We start from the raw sequence: 13,152 nt of genomic DNA, 5'->3' as shown, positions 1-13,152 counted from the left end.
ATTAGTGTACTCTTACTCCATTATTGTCCATTCACAGACTGGAGTGGTTCCTGGACCAGGATGCATTGCTATATTGCAGTGTTATCTGCATGAAAGTCCAGGACCAGGATTTAATGGATCACAAACCTGGCTGACCTGGATAACATGTCCTTCTCCTATACAAGTAACATCATTCTCCTATACCTATAATAACGATATATTTAGCTGCTTGTCTGCAGTGCACCTTTAAAGTTGTCCATATGATCCGTTTTATGTAAATTATCTTGTCAGAATGTGATATTGTTTTAAATAAATTTGGGGGCATTTATCAAAACTGGAGCAGACCAGTGACGTGCGGTCAGGGGAGTCAGGTGAGGCAGAACCTCACCTAGTATTATGAAGAAAAAAGGTGTCAGCTTCAATCTGAAGCTGACAGCTTTTTCTCGATTCAGATCAGCTCGTAACAGGTTACACAGCAGGGAAAGCCTCCTCGCCGTGTAACCTATCATGGACGGAGCGCTGCCTGTTAATTACAGGCAGTGCTGCATCCGGCTTTTGACAGCTATGTTAGGTTGCACAGCAGCAGGCTTCCACACTGCTTGTGTAACCTAACTTTGTGAGGCAAGATCTGTCAGAGCCTCTGCTCTATGTTAGAGGCGTGAGCTATGTGGATAGTTTGGACCAAAGGCAAAGCGCCATTGGTCCAAGCTGTCCAATCAAAAACAAACAAACAGTGAGAACATTGATGTCGAGGCCTCACCAGTGACTCACCAGTGACGAGCAAGTGAGGGACAGGACTCCTCCCTGTCTCCTCCCTTCCTCCTCCCCCACATAGCTTGGTTACCGAGCTGGGGCAGAGATTTGGCAGGATGGAGTCAAACTTCGGTGGGTCCCTGGGCGAAACTTCGGCGTGTTGGGGGGCGGGGCTTGGGAATGCCTCACCCAGCACAGAAAGCACGCCACGTCACTGGAGCAGACAGAATCTGGAGCAGTTGCCTTTGACAACCAATCAGCATCTCTCTTCAGTTTGCTCAGGTAAGATTTGAAAATGAGACAGAGAAGCTGATTGGTTGAAGTGCAAATCTGCTCCAGTTTTGATAAATTCCCCCCCATTGCATTCTTACTTTAAAAAAAAGATGGCGGGAGGGTGCATGCGTGGCTCTTTCCAGTGGACATGTTGTACGTTAGATCCGTGCCACCAGGGAGGACTAAAGCCGTATACATCCACAATTACCCAAGGAAACCCACATTGCCACTACTGCTACAAGGGGGAACAACCGGAGCATAAGATGACACCTCCATCTGTCTGTAAAAGAGTCAAGTCAGGCAGCAAAAATATTCAAGAAGCCCTTGCACAGGCAGCACCAAAGTTTCAGCGACAGACTCCCCATTTAACCCCTTCGTGACGGGAGACGTACAGTGTACGTCTTGTCACTTTGTGCCTATATGACTGGCCACGTACACTGTACGTGACGAGTTATATCAGGCTTTGTAATGCCGGTATTTGCTGATTCTCAGCATTTAACAGTCATTCATTAATGTCTCAGTATTGAGGCATTAATTAATGAAATAATTAAGCTTTTTGTAAAAGCTTCTTCCTTTCATTAATGAAAGAATGAAGCCGTTACATGCAAATAGAGGACCGCAATTTGCGATCCCGTATTTGACAGCTCAAAACACTCACAGAACCTGAAAACTAGCTCAGTCATGAAGGGGTTAAACAACAGAGAAGCTACCACAGGATTCATTTGATGCGTTAGCTGTTCGTTCTCCCCAAGGACTGTCACAGAGAAAGGTTTCTAATGAACTGCTTCAACAAAAATGAAAAACACTGCAGTTTACCAGTCTTTAAATGTGGTAGATGCAATTTTTCTATTTTAATCTTTTTTTCCCTTCATTTTCCCCCACCAGAGGAAGAAGAGGGCATGAGGATGGAGCGCATGATCTAGTACATCAAAACTGTAAGTCCCTTTTCTATCTTACATCGCTGTCCCCGCACTTTGCGTTACATTACTGCCCTCCACACTCTGCGTTACATTACTGACCTCCGCACTCTGCGTTACATTACTGACCTCTGCACTCTGTGTTACATTACTGACCTCCGCACTCCGCGTTACATCACTGAGCTTCGCACCCTGCATTACATTACTGACCTCTGCACTCTGCGTACATTACTGACCTCTGCACTCTGCGTTACATTCCTGACCTCTGCACTCTGCGTTACACCCCTGACCTCTGCGTTAAATTATTGACCTATGCACTCTGTGTTATACCAACTGACCAATGCACTGTGCGTTACATTACTCACCTCTGTACTCTGCGTTATAACTGACCTCTCTCCCAATACAAAAAAACGATATCGGCATTTACATTTTTCAAATTGACTCGGGTGTCTGAGGTCCGGCACTTGCTCGGGACCTTGCGGCAGCCTTCTGGGGAGCCACACGATGCCTGCTTACAGCGCTTCTGCCACCTGCACATCTCCCCTTACTAAGACCCTCCCCACCCCTCCTGACACCCTCTGCCCAAGACATCAGGCCAGAACCTGATAGAGCAGCAGCACAGAGTATGTAGCAAATTCATATACCATTATTCTGCATTGTTCTATGTTTTGCTGGCATTTGTAGTCCTCTATAGCAGATGGTATTTTTCTGCAAGTCTGTATAATTTGTTGCTGAGAATTGCAGTGCTCTATTGCCGGTGCCATTATGCATTGCTGTATAAAGTATTTATGGGTTTTGTAGTGCTCTATAGCTGGTGGTATTCTGCATTGCTGTATAATGTATTGCTGGGATTTGTAGTCCTCTATAGCTTGTGGTATTCTGCATTAATGTATAATGTATTGCTGAGATTTATAGTCCTCTATAGCTGGTGGTATTCTGCTTTACTATATAATGTAGTGCTGGAATTTGTAGTCCTCTATAGCTGGTGGTATTCTCATTCTGCTTTACTGTATAATGTAGTGCTGGGATTTGTAGTCCTCTATAGCTGGTGGTATTCTCATTTTGCTTTACTGTATAATGTAGTGCTGGGATTTGTAGTCCTCTATAGCTGGTGGTATTCTCATTTTGCTTTACTGTATAATGTAGTGCTGGGATTTGTAGTCCTCTATAGCTGGTGGTATTCTGCATTGCTGTATAGCATAGGTGATTATATACACAGCCCTGGTGTTTGCTGAAAATGCTTTAAACTATAACGAAAAGCTTTTGAGAGTTTTTCTCTTTCTTGGGTCTGAAGCAATACCTGAGGAAGAAAGGAAAACTCTTAAAAGCTTGTCTTTTAAGTATTAGGTTAGTACAATAAAAAGGTATCATTGCATAACGCATTACTACTCACGTATTTTGTAATCTCATTTATAAATACTTATTTAGTTTTTTCAGTGGTATGATTTAGTGGGGAAAATCATTAGTGCACCCCCAGTTTTGACTGTGGTATCTTATGTGCCCCCCTATATATTGTTCCTAGAGTTGCCACTGCATAGGTTGACAATGTTTATTCACTGTACTGTATCGATGTAGAATGTAGCATTTCCAGGAGGAGCTCAATGAATTACTGAAAGGAGTAACGGATCATTTTTCTGTACTTGCAGCATTTATTAAAGAGTCAGAACATGGTGAAATGTGCATATATTGAAGAGATATACTAAATAAATATCAGATGACAATTGGACAAGCAGAATCTAACTGTTCAAACACATCTTTCTAGTTGGTTTCTGGTACAAACATGTGTACTTGGGTAGCCTAAGTATTTCATGTTCATGCTATGGTAGGAAGTGGACGCCTAGCATAAGCTTATGTCGGTGAAGTTTCATGCCTGCAAATGGTCATTTCCCCTTCTCTGAATGCTGAATAAGCTACCATAACTAGATAGGAAAGAAAAGTACAATGGTGCTCTTTAATTTTTGAAAATGAGTCCCAAGTACTGTATTAGCGTCACATGGTGAGAAGCAAATGTCAGTTTTGCAGTTACAGGTCTAACATTATAGGGACCCATATTTATCCACAGTTTGAGCACTTATATGTTAATATATAATACTATTTGGGACAGCATATTGCACAACTTTGTAAAACAACTGAACAACAAGTTACTACACCTAGTTAGCATTTGAATGCAAGACCTGTGCACTTGCTCCCATTTAAACAAAAGACTAGCACATAAACCTAGCAAGGCTAGACATATTTTGCAGTACAACTATATATTACTGATATTTTATGACACTCTGATCTCTCACATATACAGGCCCCAGTGCAGAGCAGTGCTGGAATTTAGCCAGTTAGTAAATTTTTATGTGTGGCCCATCCTTAGGAACAAATTAAACCAACTGATTCATTTGTCTGTTTCTGCAGTTTCCTTAGTATAACATACATTTTATTTTATGGGATAGACACTGCCAGAAATAAATTATACATTTTTTTTGTTTTAGGTGTGTGAGGCATTTTACAACTAAAATTATGAACAAAAATAAGACAGTGCCAAGCCTTAGAAGCTAATAAAAGGGTCTTCCTAGTTTACTGTTGACCAAGCCCATATCAGCACTTGTATAAAAGGCCTAATCACCATTGGATGCCAACAGAGCCAGATTTGACATTGGCCGCTGTTCGTTCTACATCCCAGAGAATTCACTATTGTGCAACAGCAAATTTGACAAGACAAAATGACACACAAGCAATATCGTAAATCTGGAGTTAGGAACTTCAGCTCTTCTTCTTTATGTGCACCAGGAAATGCCAGTGGATTCAGCGTCTCTTCATACCGCAGAGGTCCAAGCTTTGGTAGCAGAAGCCTTTACAATGCAGGCTCTCTTGGTGGCAGAATGTCAGTTGCAAGCTACCATCCTGTGAGGGGCTCATATGGGTATGGTGGACTTGGATCTGGACTCAGAGTTGGTGGTGCTGGATCAGCCTTCAGCTGTAGAGTTGGTGGGGGATACAGTGGTGGTGGTGGTGGTGGATATGGAGTTGGCAGTGGATATGGAGTTGGCAGTGGATATGGAGTTGGTGGTGGATTTGGTGCTGGTGGTGGATATGGTGTTGGTGGTGGTTTTGGAGTTGGTGGTGGCATTGGTGGATATGGAGCTGGATTTAGCCCTGTCGGCATCACACCAGTTACTGTCAACCAAAACCTTCTCACGCCACTCAACTTGGAGATTGACCCAAACCTCCACAGTTTAAGAAAAGAAGAAAAAGAGCAAATTAAAACACTGAACAACAGATTTGCATCCTTCATAGACAAGGTAACATATGACAACATATTTATCTTTGACACCAAAAGTTGTCTTGTAATCTGAATTGTAAGCATTCCCAATATTATGCCTCTAACAACTTTTTTTCAGGTCAGATTTTTGGAGCAACAAAATAAAATGCTGGAGACTAAATGGACCCTGTTACAAGAACAAAAGACTGTAAAAAGCCATATAGAACCCTACTTTGAGGCTTACTTAAACAATCTCAGGAGGCAAAGTGAAGGTCTTGGTGGGGAAAAAGCCCGGCTGGAGGCTGAGCTAAAGAATATGCAAGATACTGTGGAGGATTACAAAAATAAGTAAGTAAAATAGAATGAGACAGCAACATAGAAGAGTTATCCAGGATACATGGAAGTTAATAACGAAAAGCAGGCACAAATTCAACTTGAAATTTGACTGCAGAAGCATTTGTTATGCCACTGTTGAGAAGGGGTCATGTTTAACAGATGTACAAGCAAAGCTCCCGCTACATAAAATGAATGCAAGGTGTATTATATAGTGTGTAGCCTAAAAATATTATCTCTGCAAGTATGGATGGATAGTTGTTGGAAATGTTGTGTACAGTACTAAAAAAAAAACACTAACAGCTCTGAAATAACTTTTTTATTTTATGTTGTTCTAGATTTAATGTGCAAATACACATTGGTTACATACATATGTCCATACATTGCTGAAGTGGTTTTTATTTTTGCTGTCTTTAAGGTATGAAGATGAAATTAATAAGCGCACAGCTGCTGAAAATGAATTTGTTGTACTTAAAAAGGTGAGCATATACATGTCTGTACAGTGGCTAACTGGCTAGGCATAATAGACTGTAGACTCCTTCATGGGGAAGAGTGTGATGTGTATAGGTCAATGGTCTGAGGAGCATGTTTTATGCCAGCTGTTATAATGTTATGTCATGGTTAGTTATGGTCAGTGCGGCATACTTTTGTTATTTTACCTCTATGTTTGTGCAGTGTGGTACATTGGTTTGTTTTTTACCTGAATATTCACTGATACTCTCTGTACCTATGTTTGTAATTTGCTGCCATAAATGTATTATGATGTAAGCATTACATTGCCTGTAAGGCTCTGATTGTTTTTTACTAATCATACTGTACACATCATTTTTCAAATATTTGGTATATTGGTCTCTATGAAATTTTTGCACAATTTTGCTTTTCATTTGTATGGGAAATATACATTGTAGCCTTACTTTATAAGAAGTGATTGACAGAACATGCTGACATGTGTCATTTACTGTGTCTGGAGGACAGCTGATTAGCCAAACTTAGTCTATGTTAAAGCTTAATTAAATTTAGATATGTGCAGAGTAATGAATCCCAAATGGTATCACTATTTGATATATCATTCACTTTGACTTTATGCCAGCAACAATCTGTTTGTTTTTTTGTTTCCACATTTCAAAACATTAATACAGTATAAAGGTTATTTGGTTATCATATTTCTTTCTTCGGCTTGGTAAATAACCTATGCAGATTATTTTAGACCTAACCTAACAAAACATTCCAAACATAGTATATCCCATGCAACTGGTCAATATCTGCTCATAAATCTAATGGGCAAATTGCAAAAACTGACTGCTTCTATGATTACATCTGCATGTTTATGTGTACATCCTATAACCATTAAAATTTTACGCTTCTGGTACAGGTACACCAGGCTTATCTCCAATAGCCACCTATACTTGGTGAATTCATTAGGTACATTGACATGGAAATTGAGCAAAAGAGCGGGGCAAATTTAAAAGACAGACCTTTTTTCTTCTTCTTTAGCTTACTTTACATTTCAGTAAATCCAGCCCATATTAACTTGAAGTGACATTAAACCCTCAGATTTTTTAACATAAACCAATACTGTAATGTGTGCCTTACTGTAATCCATGGTTGTTTCCCTTCTCTTTGCTGCTCTTCCTTGTAAATCCTCATGTCTTCTCATGCTTGGGGAGAACTTCCCTTTGCAGCTGAGTGCCTCTTCCTGTAGCGCTGGCTCAGGTTGTGAACCTTCACACAGACACCATGTATCCATTCCAGAGACAAGGCAGTCTGCTGCAAAACAGGAGTTCTGCCCAGCATGAGAAGAGAGAAGGATTTAAAAGGAAGAGCAGCAAAGAGAAGGGAAACAACCATGGATTACAGTAAGGCACACATTACAGTATTGTTTTATGTTAAAAAATCTGACGGTTTAATGTCACTTTAAGGTTACTGTACTGTACATCACAATTTAGTAAATTAGGCCCATAGTGTGGCGGGTAGTGGTTTGTTAAACGATGAGTAGATGCCAAACATCTTATCAATCTCTGTGAGATATCAACCTGTCTATAGTCACGATAACTCATTGTTTTGATTATTTAAAATGAATTATTTATCCTGAAATGATATGATTGTTTAGGATGTGGATGGTGCCTTTATGAACAAAGCAGATCTGGAAGCCAAAGTGGGAATGCTGCGTGATGAAATCAACTTCCTCCAACAAATATACCAACAGGTAATTATTTATACAACATGTAATTTCCTAAACCTGTTAGGTTTGTCCACAGTGAGCGCATTAATTACAGTATATATTGCTATAAACTGATATTTGGTTCTGGTTCCTGATATAAACATAAACCAAGCATAAAAATATAAACGGCAGGCAGCAAAAGACACTCCCTCTTCAGGCAGAGCAGAACATTGTTGCTGGTATGTATTTGAAAGTCCACCGACGATTATAAATCATTTAAACCTTTCTTACATGGTCATTGAAACATATTAACAAAGAGACATTTGGTCTTCTAAGTATAAAAAAAGTAAAAAGTCACTACTGTTTTAAAAATATAAACTGACAATCTATTTTACAGAAAAATGATAACTAATATGTATGACTGGACAATGACTGAAAAAAACTGAAAGAGCCATGAAAAAAATATGTGCACTATTATGGTGTATATAACGAGACGTCAGGTTTAAAATGCAGATTATTTGATCAAAGACAATTGATACTTTATACATACTTTCCTTTTTCACTCCTATCTCAGTTTATTGCATTGTCTGCAGCAATATACAGTCAGATTACTGAAATAATATGTTCTTTCGCAAGGTTGGAGTATCCATTTATTTTTGCTACAATTAATGCAGCAAGTGCAAAGAAATTTTATGGCAGGGGGATGAGAACCAAGAGCTAATGTAGGGTAATCTTGAAGTCATTAGGATATACAGTACCTGAGATTCTGAGAACTGTTAAAACTCACACAAAAAAAACTGAATCAAAAATACATGCTGTGCCAATTACTGTTTTTTTCCCCAACAATGTTTATTGTTATATTTCAGGAAATAGATCAGCTCCATGCCCAAATTTCAGATACATCAGTCGTTGTGTCCATGGACAACAGCCGAGATCTTGACATGGAGAGCATCATTGCAGAGGTCAAAGCTCAGTACGAAGATATGGCTAAAAAGAGTCGAACTGAAGCAGAGTCTTGGTATCAAACCAGGGTGGGTTCTGTTATTTAGTACTTGTGTTTACTTTGCTTGTTGTTATACACATCGCACTGATGAAATGTTTGGTTGACTTGTTGCATTTATGTTTTTTACCTATGTGTTTCTTATTTTCTTTGTGTGCTTGTTTCCAGTACGAGCAGCTGCGGATCAGTGTGGGAAAACATGGTGATGATTTACGGAATACTAAGAATGAAATTGCCGAACACAACAGAATGATAAGCAGAATCAAGGGAGAAATAGAAAACGTAAAGTCTCAGGTATGCTGATATAAATATAACGCCATCATCTGGTGTCTGGGTATGTAAATGAAACGTTGGGTCAGTGTCTAAGAGCAATACGTACATCATACTAATAGCTAGAAATATTGCAGTACAGTGACTGCACATATGTACAAATAAAATCATCTTTTATTCACACTTCAGAGGACAATTAAAGTAGCATTGACTGTAACACCAGATCATTGTTTGCATTAAATGGCTCATATTTTATACAAGCATCTGTAGTAATCAGGGTCTGAACCTCCTATAACCCCTGATAAATTTTAATAGAATCTCCTTCCAGATGTTGTTTGAAGTGTTTGCCACACTAAAGTATCACCACAAAAATCTTATGCGGGCATAACGTGCTATCTCAGATCTATTGGTTGAGTTACACAAAAAACAGTAAAAGTAGGCCTCCTTCCATGTTACCACACAATGGTGTGCTATGGCACAGGTGGTTTTAGGTTTCCCCAGAAATTCATTAAAAAAATTACAAAGAGAGTAGCTATTATGATTTAAGCTATATACTGCTGAAAGATAGTCATGTTTGTGACTCTACAAAAGCTATAGTAGATATGTGCAATGACTGGCTATATGATCCATTACTAAAGCGAGAGCCAAACAGAATACAGTATATTACAGCATTGGGAGTATGGGAGGGTATTATTAAAAACCCTGCTGGTGTTTGGAACTTTGGAGATCTCTTTACACCCATAGATCTGAACTTTAAAAGGACTTACTATTAAATAACAAGATAATATCATGAAATGTCTCCACCATCATAAACGTTACTAGACATGTGCGATTAGTTTAGTTCCGAATCCAAATTCGGACGAAATTTCGGAAATTCTGAGTTTCGGATGTATCCGAATTCCGAATTACAGATATCACGAATGCAAACAAATCCGAATTTCTGATTTGTTTTTTTTGGACGAAATTTGGATGAAATTTCGTATCAGCAAAGTGACATTTGAGAACAAAAAACTTTTTTTCCCTCGTAAATGTCACTTTGCTGCAACGAACGAAACAACGAAACTAAACAAAATTTTGTACGGATTTCCGATAACGAATATCGTCCGAATCCAAATTCCGAAACGAATTGACTTTCGGACCCGAATTTCGAAAAACGAAATAAAACAAATTCCGAATCAAAACGAAACTAAACAAATTTTTTGCTGGTACACATGTCTAAACGTAAAACATATCTGCAAAAATGTAAACAAAAATGATGTGACAACAAAAATGAAACTCAGTAATTATAGTTTTAACTTGGGTATCTTGGTAGTAAAATGACTAGAACTCTTGCCTGACAAGGTTAGGTTCCCACATATGTTTCCCAAAGGCATTATCTGCACGGATTTGTATGTTTTTCCTGGGTTTTTATGATCTTTTCCACTCATATTCCCAAAACATACCAGAAGGTTAGTTGGTTTCGAACTAAATTTGGTCCTAAAATGTAAGCTGCTTTTTGACAGAGGCTGGTGTAAATTGTTTAATGTTCTCTGCAAAGTTTTGCAGAATAGGTGTTAGTGCTATCTAATGGGTATGACGGAAAAGTAAATAGTGTAAATTACATATAAATAGCATTTGTTTTATTATCCAAAGCGTGCTAAGCTAGAAGCTGCCATAGCAGAGGCTGAGGAACGCGGAGAAGCTGCAATCCGTGATGCCAAGAATAAACTGGTGGAGCTGGAAGATGCACTACAGAAGGCCAAGAAGGAGATGGCTCGCCTATTGAGAGACTATCAGGAATTGATGAACGTAAAGCTGGCTCTAGATATTGAGATCGCCACTTACAGGAAGCTTTTGGAAGGAGAGGAGTGCAGGTAGGCAAATAGGGCATTAGTGTTAACTTTTAAACAGCAGTAACAGTTATTCTTGTACATATAAAAGGCAGTTCCCTTTAAAAAAAATGGTAACCTCTTGCAAGTTAGTTTGTATAGTAACCCATGAAAAAAACAGAAAACATATATTTTTGCATTCTGCTGATAAAACCATTTTATGGAATATTAATTTGTATTAGCCTTCTAGTAAATACCTCTTTTTCTTGACAGGATGGCTGGAGATGGAGGCTCTGTCAGCATCTGTAAGTACTGTGTACAATTTAGAATTTTTTAGGTTTATTTAACAACAAGGGTGATACTTGTTTGTCAATTTACCTTCCTCTGTTAAACTCATGAAATGTATGGACTGTGCCCAATAGGGGTTAGTTAGCTACTAACATGGCTGTTCTTATACTGTACCCTCATACTGCCGTGAGAGTTTGTTTAATGAGGCACCTGCAGGTTTCTGATTGGGAATGGCAATGAAAAAGGTTAGAAAACCTTGTCCATCCACTACTTCTTTTTCCTGACAAGCAGGTGCTAAAGTTCTTTGCTGTTCCTCTCCATATCCTGCTCCCTTAGCTAAGCAACAACAATGTCTGGTCATATTCCTTTTATATCAATGATTAATTGACCACCAGAACAACAACCAGCAATGACTGCTACCACCTCGTCACAATTTGCCTGTAGCCTCCCATCCCACTTGCTGTTGGTAAAGATGTTTGCATTTTATTCATGGAAACTCAATATAGAATGCTTTTTCCTTTTTCCAGTACAAAAAAAGCAATAAATCAGACTTTGGTTCATCTCCCCACTAAAACTACTTTAAAGTTAAATTGAGTGATGTGCAGAGTAGATTAGAAAAGGATGGACTCATCTTTATTGATAGCCGATCAGAATTTAGCCTTTAGAATTTTAGTAAAGAGAAGCCTACTTCTGGTTGAATGTTGTGTGTTGCTATTTTGTTCACATGGTTGTCACAAGCAATACTTCTTTTTTACAGCTGTGGTGAGCTCCACCACTGGTGGAGTCATCGGAGGAGGGTATGATGGAGGCAGCGGATTTTACCATGGAGGATCAGGATTCAGCTCTGGAAGTGGAAGAGGTTTAGCTGGCAGCAGATTTAGCTCTGGAAGCACCATGAGCTCTAGCGGTGGATACATCACCACAGGAGGAATCCACAGCAGCTCCACTGGGGGAACAGTACACCCTGGCGGGTACTCTTCAGGAGGTAGTGGCAGCTCTTCTGTTAATGTCACAAAAACCACATCATCCACAAGAAAAATCTAAATTTTAAAAGCTGCAACATGCAATCTTCTAACCTGCAAGTAACTTGTGCTCTAATGTGTTTCTAATTCTTCAGATTCTTTGACAAACAGAAAATAATCACTAAACACCTTCAAAACAAAGTGATGCTCAATCACTTTGGTACCCAGTGTGTAATCTATCTACGTATGACCAATATTGTACCATGCATTGCATGTTTTTTGCATAATGCACTAAAGAAAGGGGGACCTAACAAGGGCTCCTATGCAGTTATGTGAGACACCTGTGCATTTTTTTGACCACAGTTAGTGGAACCTAGTGCCAAAACTGTATCAATCTGTGCATGGTAAATCTAATTTTGTTTCAATATATCATTCACAGTTCCCTTTGGCTGTGCAGAAATAGGTGAACTGCATGCATAATAGAGCACAGTTTGCTTTTCTTACACTTTCAAATTTTACTTTGCCAACTTAATTCTTTTAAGCATGTTACTAGCTAAGGCTCAAGGCAGAATCTCAATGAATAGTCACTACAGTCACCTCTGCCAAACACACTCTGGGGTCGGTTTACTAAAGATAAATAGGTTATTCACTTTGCAAAGGAATTTACACTTTGCAAGCAAATGTCTCCTTAATTTAGTGGAAAAGGTGAAGCTCTGTTGACTTCCATCATTCAATCATGTGCAAGTAAAAATATTTTTTTTAATTTTCCTTGTGTGTCATTGGGTATTCTTTGCAAAATTAGTTTTCACCACATTCACTAGGCTAAGGGGAAATTCCCTTGCAAAGGGAAAGGTCCTTTGCAAAGTGAACAGCCTATTAGCTTTTAGTAAATCAATCAATCTTGGCTGCAAGATGCATTGAGTTACTGTACAAATCATTGATTTTTTAAGGTGACTGCAGCTCTTGTGTATATCAACATCTGACTAGGTGCTTTTGGCTTCTGCACTTTGCATTTTATCATTATTCTTTCCACTGTATTACTAATTTAACCTTCAATATATGCTGATAACTGCTAATTTTCAGATTGTTCTCAATGCAGAATCCCCAGAATTTTACATTTCTATCACTCTGTATCACTTTATCATTAAAAGTTGGTAA

General features: G+C 38.9%; 1 protein-coding gene across 1 annotated transcript; it reads left to right on the top strand.

The window, feature by feature from the left end:
- Positions 1 to 4,633: 4,633 nt before the first annotated feature.
- On the top strand, positions 4,634 to 12,076 carry LOC108799100 (keratin, type II cytoskeletal cochleal-like). The gene is made up of 10 exons (XM_018570924.1): positions 4,634 to 4,925; positions 4,974 to 5,212; positions 5,312 to 5,520; positions 5,924 to 5,984; positions 7,616 to 7,711; positions 8,533 to 8,697; positions 8,835 to 8,960; positions 10,569 to 10,789; positions 11,018 to 11,049; positions 11,790 to 12,076. Exons 1-10 carry the CDS (start codon positions 4,634 to 4,636, stop codon positions 12,074 to 12,076), a joined length of 1,728 nt encoding a protein of 575 aa, XP_018426426.1.
- The last annotated feature ends 1,076 nt before the right edge of the window (positions 12,077 to 13,152 follow it).

The sequence above is a fragment of the Nanorana parkeri genome, unplaced genomic scaffold (assembly GCF_000935625.1).
Source record: "Nanorana parkeri isolate BGI_ZX_2015 unplaced genomic scaffold, ASM93562v1 scaffold1632, whole genome shotgun sequence".
In the NCBI taxonomy this organism is placed as follows: Eukaryota; Metazoa; Chordata; class Amphibia; order Anura; family Dicroglossidae; genus Nanorana; species Nanorana parkeri.
Note: the sequence above shows the minus strand (reverse complement) of the source record. Positions and strands in the feature narration are given on the sequence as shown.

Excerpts from the sequence above, each read along its gene's own strand:
- LOC108799100 (XM_018570924.1), top strand. The coding sequence starts at position 4,634 with ATGACACACAAGCAATATCGTAAATCTGGAGTTAGGAACTTCAGCTCT. Across the intron at positions 8,698-8,834 it reads AGTCTTGGTATCAAACCAGG|TACGAGCAGCTGCGGATCAG; the intron begins GTGGGTTCTGTT and ends GCTTGTTTCCAG. Across the intron at positions 11,050-11,789 it reads TGGAGGCTCTGTCAGCATCT|CTGTGGTGAGCTCCACCACT; the intron begins GTAAGTACTGTG and ends TCTTTTTTACAG.